General features: G+C 37.3%; 1 protein-coding gene across 1 annotated transcript; it reads right to left on the bottom strand.

The window, feature by feature from the left end:
• Positions 1-3,645: 3,645 nt before the first annotated feature.
• NCBP2L (nuclear cap binding protein subunit 2 like) lies at positions 3,646-4,143 on the bottom strand. The gene is given in 1 exon segment (XM_028523401.1): positions 3,646-4,143. A coding segment is annotated over 1 exon segment (498 nt).
• Between the last annotated feature and the right edge of the window lie 4,896 nt (positions 4,144-9,039).

Genomic DNA, 9,039 nt, shown 5'->3' on the forward strand with positions numbered 1-9,039 from the left:
AATAAGGTCACATTCTGGTGTTCCAGGGGTTAGGACTTCAACATATCCTTTTTGGGGGAAACACAATTCAACCTATAGCACAAAACTTCAAATGTTTCAAGAAAACCATTAAATTCCATACAGGCTTCCTTATCCTGGCTAAACCTTTCCTGTTTCTTCAACCATTTTTGAAGTTTGGCATTATTTTTTCCAAACCACTGGCTTTTATCAAGTAATCCAACTTAGCTTACTGGTTGAAATGTTGTTCAAGTGTATTCTGACCATACAAGAATAAACTCAAACTATCTCTTCTCTGGTTTCACATACTCTACTTCTATCACTGCAGTCTAAGTTTGAATTAGTACATTTTTTCTATCTCCCCCATCTCAGACCAAGTTAGGTGTCTCCCATTTCTATTCTTTTGTTTTACTTTTATCATTTTACTTACCACATTATGTGATTATTGTTTGTATGGAGAAAATAATAAGGGTGTTATAAGTCAGTTCAATGAGCTGACAGTGTGTTAAAGTCACAAAATAGCTGACTCATCAAACACTAATTGATGTTCCTACTATGGGTTAATTGGGTTCCTACTATGTTCCAGGCACTGTACATGATATGATGGATACAATTTTGAATAAAACATAGTCACTGACTTCTGAAAGCTCATAGTCTAATGAAGGATACAGGCATACAGACAAAAAAATATGGCAGGACAAGTGCTGTAATCGAGTCAAGCTCAGGATACTTTGAAAGCACAGAAAAAGGGCATCTAACCCAGTCTAGGATAGACTGTTAGCTTAAAGGAAGCCTTCCTTGAGGAGATGATGCCTGAACTGAGTCTGAGAGGATAACAAGTAGTCAGCCAGGCAAAGCAGGAGAAGTAAACAGTGGAGGGATAGGCTTCAAAGCAGAGGCTGAAGCGTGAGCAAAAGAATAGAAATGTGTTTGGAGAAATGTAAGGCTGCAAGCATTTTGGTATTGCTGAAACATTAACTATGAGTGAGACATGAAGCTGGGAGATGAAGCTGGCAAGTTTGAAGAACTGTGTATGTTCCTGACAAAGCTTGAATTCCATCTTGTAGGCAATGGGGTGTTACATGATCATGTTTGCACTTTAAAAAGCTAGTTCTGGTGGCTGTGTGGAGAGTTGGATAAGGTGAAAACTGGAAGCAGAGAGGTCAGCTAAGAGTTGGTTACAGCTACTAGGTATATGATGAATGGAGAAATATTTGAGAAGTAAAATCAAGATTGGGTCAGTATATAGCGATGAGGGGAGTAAGATAAAGTGAGGAGGCAAAATGACCAGTAGATTGCTGGTGTGGGGGTGACTGGGTAATGATATCTTTTGAGACAAAAAGATATAACAAAAAGAACAGGTTTGGGGAGGAAAAAGATAATGAGTTTGGCTTTGGATATGTTAAATTTCAGGTACCTGTAGGATATTTCAGGTTAGGAGTAAAGTTATGGCCTGGAGACAGAGCTTTTGATGTAATCAGAGTGAAGATTAAAAAAATAGAGACAATAGAATGTATGGGACCATCTGAGATTATTTTAAAAGTGGGAAGAACCAAGGATTTAGGATAGAATCTTGGTCAACAAACACATCTTGGTATGGAGGAGGATCACATGAAGGGCAAAATAAGAATACTTATAGAGGAGAACTGGAAAAGTGTGGTGTCATGAAATCAAACAAAAAAAGAGCAGCAGCATTAAATAGCACTGAAAGGTCAGTAATATAAGGGTTTCAGGAGAGAACTTGTTTAATGCTTTGCTAAAATCTAAAAAAAAATCAAAATTCTATTATTTTCTTATTTTCCCTATCAGTTAACATCATCAGAGAAGGAGTGCTTGAAAGAATGCCAAGGTACTCCTCCAGAAACCTCCTGTAATAGGAAACAAATTTTAATCTCATGGCTATTAAATTCTTTTTTTTTCTATTTTAGGGAATTTGCAAAGGGAAGATGCTAAAAATTAATAAACTCCATTGCTGTAATTTAGTAAGCTAAATTGGTCAGAAGTGCATGCCAGATGTCCTTCATTCTCCTAGATAGTAAAGATAAGTATGGCTGGGTTGCATTAGATGAGGAAATTTGTGATCCTGGGCAGCAAAACAGAAAGGAGAATATACTTGAGAGGCTTGCTTGGGGGAGAGAGGGCTCAGATATGTTGTATGTAGTCAGTGTGATAATTTCCTGAGAAAAAGGAAACACATAGGTTTGGACCTAGTGGCCTGGCTGAAAGTAAGGGAAAGAGACAATAGAGTACCATGATTAATGGCACCAACTTTGACATAGACTCCCTTAATTTGTCCTCCAGCTCTGACACTTACTAGTTGGTGGCCTTTCCTAACCAATAATCATGTATCTCACCTAGGTAATGAGCACAGCATTTTTCAGAGTAAAGGAGATTGTGTTTTAAAGCCTCTAGCAAAGTGCACAGCACCTAGTAGTCCTCCATAAGAATCAGCATCCCCTTTCCTCCCCTGCCCAAGAAAGATTCTTACTGAGTAGAGAGAATGACCTCAGGTCACAGGATGAAGGAGTCAGGAGTAAAAAGGTGATTTTATCTAACTTTCCAGATGAAAAGTCATGACCCATGTTGAGGTATGCTTGAGTTCACAAGGGACCAGTTTAAATCCTTTACACAAGGATGAAATTAAGAAAAAATATGGGATGGGAGTAAAAGGCAGAAAACTGTACTTGAACAATTAAAATTAAAAAATAAAAAAATACTTGGTATCAGAGTATATTCAGCTGTATGTTAACAAACTGGCTTAAACAATATGTATTTTTTACATAATAAGACATCCAGACATAGTGTGTGCTGTACGGTTAGTTGATTCAGCAGCTGGATAATTTCATGAAGGACACAATTTCCTAACCTATGTTATATAACAATAGAAAAGGTAAGTAAAGTATTGTAAACTGTATTAGGAAGAGAGACTTGTAAATGGGAGTGTAAATGAGCTAAGTACTTATCTATGAAAGCAAGAAGTCAATAGCTGATGTTTAAAATGAAAATAAATAGTACAGAAAGTTATGTTATTTAGAAATTTGGAGGAAAGAAACAAAAAACACTACCAAAAAAGAAAAGAAAAGTCATTGCCCAGGAAATAAGTCTAAGATAGGATGAGGTGGGCTGAAAGGATTTTTGCTTTCATTATAAACTCTTCTGTAATTGTTCATGTTTTAAAATAATGTGCTTTATTCCTTTGATATTTTTTAAATTTTAAGTCTACATAATTCTTTTTAAAAATTATTTTATTGTTCAATTTTTACAAAATTTTCCATGTATTTGACTTTATTTCATGCAAGCTCTAAAAACTGGTCATTTTCGAGTCCTGGGAACATGGTCATAAAATCCAAGTGATGTCTTTCTGAAAGTGAGTTTGCTCTGGTTGACTCAGATATTACACACCTAATTTGTTCCTGAATACAATTTTACTTTTAACAACCTGATGGTCAAACTGATAATCTGACAATCAGCTTCAAAATTGCAAGAATAAAAGAACATTATTGTTTGTATAATTTAATAACTTTTCATAGAGGAAATATATCATAAGAGTTTCTGGTCAGCAAATTAAGTACTTTAAACTTGTTATGGGATGATGAGCTATTTACTTACCTGGGGTTTTTCTTTAAAACACTTCTTGAGGGGCTAGAGCTAAAGGTTTTTCACTAAGGAGCTCCTTTTATCATGGGCCTCAGCTTCTTTTCCAAAGTCTCCTCTACTAGCATTAAAGTCTTCATGAAACTCATGTCTTACCTAGCCCCCAGACTGGACACAACCATACTGTCTGCCCTCTCTAAAGCCTAGATCCCAATCTCTGTGAATGATATAGTCATCTAAGATGGTTCCATTTAGGAACAGCATGGCATTTTCAGCATCAGTTCTGTGGTGGTATTCTACAAAACAGAAACCACATGCTATTTTCTTTATTTTATCCAAGCCCACAAATACATTCCTGACATTGCCACATCTACTAAAGAGCTCAAATATTTGTTCTTTGGTTGTAGAAAAGGAAAGATTCCCCACATACAGAGTGCAGCTTTCTTTCAGTACTTTTTCATGCTCTTTGTTATCACCACTGAAATGCTAGTACCGACCTTCGCTCAGCTCCAGGTAGGAGTCACTGCACAGAATTTTCAGGTCCTTAGACATGATGCCCAACAAACTCTGCAAGGGCAGCAGGTCATGATCCAGCTGTCAACAGTGACACCAACAAAATCCTAAATTAATTTTTTTTAAAGTAAAGCTACAAGGAAGGAAGAAGAAATAGAAACCTGTGGATATTTAAGAGGTTTGTGCCAACATGCACTGACACCTCAGCTCTTGACCAGGAGGATCATATCAAGGCAAACCCCAGATAGAATGTTCCAGGTCCCAAGAACATGGTCATGATATCAGAAAGTCTTCCTGGAAAGGAAGTTATGCTGTCTTTGGTTGACTCAGATCTTACCTACCTAACTGATTACCAAAGAATATATTTAATAACAGCATGCACTTGAAAAGTATGGCATAAAATAGTAAAAATGGATCTAATTTTCATGGACAATGAGTACTACTATCATTCCTGATCTAGGACTAGACATCAGATATGTCACATAGATAACCAAGGTTAAAGTACAAATACCTTTGTGACATACTCTCTCTTAATTTAAAACAATAAATTTGTGATTCATATCTATAGCATGAGAATCAACATATTGTAGTTAGATAAGACACAGTCCCAATATATACTATCAAGTATACAAATAGCTCTATAAAATGAAAACTCTCTTGCATCATAAGTTTAACTTAAATTAACATTAGATTTTATTAGCAATAATTCCACTTGTCATATTAGACTTTAGAAGGACTCTTACTTAATTACTTGAATATTCCAAGCCTATTTTTCAAAACCTTCCCAAAGAATTTTAACTGATGTCTTTTTCTTCCTTTATTAAAATTTACTACTGTGGTGAGAGGCACTAAAAATGATTTAAACAGTCTTTGCCAGGAGTCACCGTGGTTTCCTGCTTCAACAGTACCCAGCACTTGACCCTGTATTCCAGCCAGCCACCCAGATTCATCCTTCTGCCACCTCCTCACAACATCCTGGAACCACCCCAAGGCTGCCACCAGCACTCAAGCACTGCAAAGTTGCCTGTCCGCAGCCTCCCATCTTCAGCTGCCCATCATGACTACCACACCCACCTCGCAGATGCCCCAGAACTACCACCAGGACTCGAGGCTACCATCAACCATCAGAACAACCTGGAGCTCTATGCTTCCTACATCTATCTGTCCATGTCTTACTATTTTGACCACAATGTTCTGGCTTTGAAGAACTTTGTCAAATATTTTCTTTACCAATCTCATGAGGAGAGGAAACATGCTGATATTCTGATAAAAGCTGCAGAACCAAGGAGGTGGCCAACTCTTCCCTTAGGATATCAAGAAACCAGACCATGAAGACAGAGAGAATGGGCTGAATGCAATGGAATGTGCATTACACTTGGAAACAAGTGTGAATCAGTCATTATTTGACTTGCACAAACTGACCACTGAAAAAAAATGACTCTCATTTGTGTGACTTCATTGAGACTCATTACCTGGATGAACAAGTGAAATCCATCAGGGAATTGGGTGACCACAACCCAGCCTGCACAGGTTGAGGGCCCTTGAATTTGGCATAGCACAGTATCTCTTTGACAAGCACACTCTGGGACATAGTAAAGAGAGTTCAGCTTAGGCTTCCTTCCCACAGTCACTCTTGTGGCTGTGACCAGGGCTGTGACTTCCCTGGTCACCAAAGTGGTACATGCGTGTTGGAGTTATCTTTACCTTTTCCATACCTTCTACCAAATCATCACTTATTTCTCTCATTTGTACCATTCCTTCAAATAAAGTAATTTGGTACCCCCCAAAAATATGATTCAATTGGTTTTAGCTATGCTTTTCAAAAATAAGCATTAGTACCCCCACCTCTCCTATTTTGTAATGATTCCCAAGTTTTAATGTGAAAAAAAGCTGTAGAACTAGATAAAATGCAGATTCTTACAGCCTGTGTTTAACAGATTCTGACTCAGTAGATCTACTGCAAAACCCAAAGAACTTACATTTAACATTTAACTTGCACCTTTCAGTGATCCAGATGCAAGTTGTCTACAGACCACACGTGGAGATTTCTTTTAACAAACATTTAATGAGCACTCTTTATTTGCTAGGCACTGTGCTAGATGCTATAAATATATCTATGAATAAGACACAGTGAAAGTAAAATTTTCAGAAAGTATTATATCCCCAGCACCTCACATTAACAATGACTTGTGCACACATTAAGCATGCAATAAATATCTGCTAAATGTATGAACACATGAGTTCACAATTGGTGATGAAGCCATACAGATAAATACAAAACACAATATGATGTGATCAGTACTATTTTAGAGACATAACGTGGAGGAAAGGGAGAAGGGAACTAATATTTTCTGGGAATCTACTTCATGATGAACACTGTGCAATTTCTACTATATCCAACAGGAGGAGAAGCAATTACTTGGCTTGGGGACATCAGAGAAGGCTTCCAGAAGATGGACTGAATGCACTGATTCTGAAAACACAAAGTGTGTGTGTGTGTGTGTGTGTGTGTGTGTGTGTGTATTTAGTGAAGATGTAGATATTTAGGGAATGAACCAAAGAAAACATGTGCAAGGGCAGAATCTAATCAAAGAAAAAAATAAAAGTATAGAAAACTAAAATGGAAGCCTCAGTAAAACCAGGTGCAAACAACAGTGCTGTACAATTCATAGCAATTAAAATGGGGGCCCCTGCCTACTTAGATGTCATTTGAAGGCAGTGGGAAGCCCAGTGCCCAAAAATCATCTTTCTGACAGTCTGTCAATAGTGTCTGAAAGTCTACCACTGGAAACTCATTACTTTGAATCATTGATAAATTGTCCCCCCAAAATAAATATCCCTCCCAGACTTCATTTCCTTTTTTTAAAAAAAATCTGGTTACTGGATTGGCAGATCAGATAATTGATAGCTATAGTGGATTTCACTTCATACAGGCATTGGACAAAGTTTCCCATAATTTCCTTGTAGATGAGTTGGCAAAATATAGGCTGGATGCTTCAGCTGTTTGTTAAGATGAGTTCATAACTAACTAGTTTAACAAATGAATGGTTTGATGTCAGATTAGATGGAAAGTTCTAGCAGTGAGTCAAAAGGCTCTATTCTTAGCTGTGCATCTTGTTTGACTCCTTTATAATTTGGCTTACTACAAACAAGAGTTTTTAAAACAGACCTGTCCAAAGCTAGAGTGGGCTGCCTTGAGGGGCAATGAATACCAGACACTAAGGGGTTCAAGCCAACCCTTGCCTGGTAGTCAAACAGTGGAGAGGCCCCTTTTAATCAGCATAGTGCTAGGAATCAAGCATGAACTTAAAAATCAAAGAACTTCAGTTCACCTTGCAATGTGACTTTGGACAAAGTGCTTAACCATATTGATTTCAATGCTCTATTCTGTATCAAATGCTGTGGCAATGTCATCTGTAAAAGCATCTAACACAATGCTGAACACACTATAGTTGTTCAATAAATAGAAGGTATTAGCCAAATTATTTCAATTCTGTGATTCAATGACTCAGAATAGAACATATAAATATATACTAAATCTGCCAATAACACAAAGGTAGGGGGGACTTTAAAAGAATGTGGAAGGTACAGAGGATCAAATACAAAGTGACAGAAGAAGATAAGACTTTGTGATAATGAGCACACAATACAGTGTACAGATGTCACATTATGAAGTTGTATACCTAAAATTCATATGTTATTGACCACTGTTACCCCAATAAAGTTAATTTTAAAAAAGAAAATGGAAAGGATCTCAGCAGCCATGCATGATGCTGAACTCAAACTGAGAGTGATGGATAACACTTAAGAATAAATATAAAGTATTACTTTCAGATTCAATACATGACAAAGGGACAAAGTAAAGACAATCTGGAAAGAGCACAGGCTTGGGAGCCCTGCTTTATAATTGGGCCTTCCCATACTTCATTCATTTCTTCATTCATTCAATGAACATTCATGGAGCACTATGCTAGATTCTGGGAAAATAACCAAAAATAAGATGCAACCCCTGCCCCCAAGAAGCTCACAACTTGGGGAGGCAGGCAACTTATAATAAAAATTTCAACATAATGTGATTACTTACAGTAGTGCATACTAGGCCCAGAGGTAGCACGCAGAAGGGAGGGAAAACTACAGGAGTGAAAGGTGGGGATGGGGCACAACTTTCTAGAGGATATACCCCCGACTCTTTTTTTAGAAAAATACCACTTTATATTTTTTGAACAACCAACTGAAACTTATGTTGCAAAAATACAAGTACAAGAGGATAGGCAAAGTAAGTCTGCCCTTCACCCTTGTGCCCCTGCTACCCGGTTCTCTGTAGAGGCAAGTCATTGTCACTAATTTCTTGAACATGTATTCAGACCTACTCCAAGTCCAATTTTGAAAGCTGAATAAGGGTTTGGCTGTTAAGACAAGAAGTCATTCTAGTCAGAGAGGACAATGTGTACAAAAAGCATGGAGACATGATGGAGTGTGTTCAGTGTGATATTATTTAGGCAAGATAATAAAAATAATAGGAGATAAGAATAGAAGGGTAAGCAGGACCAGGTTGTAAAAGGCCATCATAAGGCATGTGGAGAAGCTTGGACTCTACCAGTAAGGAGTGGGAGGCCATGATAAAGCTTGACACTTAGGAGTGACGTGATCTGGTTTGTATTACAGAAAACTCATTCTAGCTCCAGTATGGAGAACAGATTAAAGAGGAGTAGGCCAATAAACAAAAAAGACCAGTTGGGAAGCTATTTAAGTAGTTTTTTTTTGTTTTTTTTTTTTTTTTTTTTTTTTTTTAAGAAATGGTGCAGATTCTGGACTAATATGCTATAGTAACATAAAGAAATAATATATCATATAGATACTTAGAAGACAGGCTTAACAGGTCTTGGCGACTAGTTGAACAAAGAGTCTAGGATGACTCCAAAGTTTTAGGCCTAG

The sequence above is a fragment of the Phyllostomus discolor genome, chromosome X (assembly GCF_004126475.2).
Source record: "Phyllostomus discolor isolate MPI-MPIP mPhyDis1 chromosome X, mPhyDis1.pri.v3, whole genome shotgun sequence".
Classification (NCBI taxonomy): Eukaryota; Metazoa; Chordata; class Mammalia; order Chiroptera; family Phyllostomidae; genus Phyllostomus; species Phyllostomus discolor.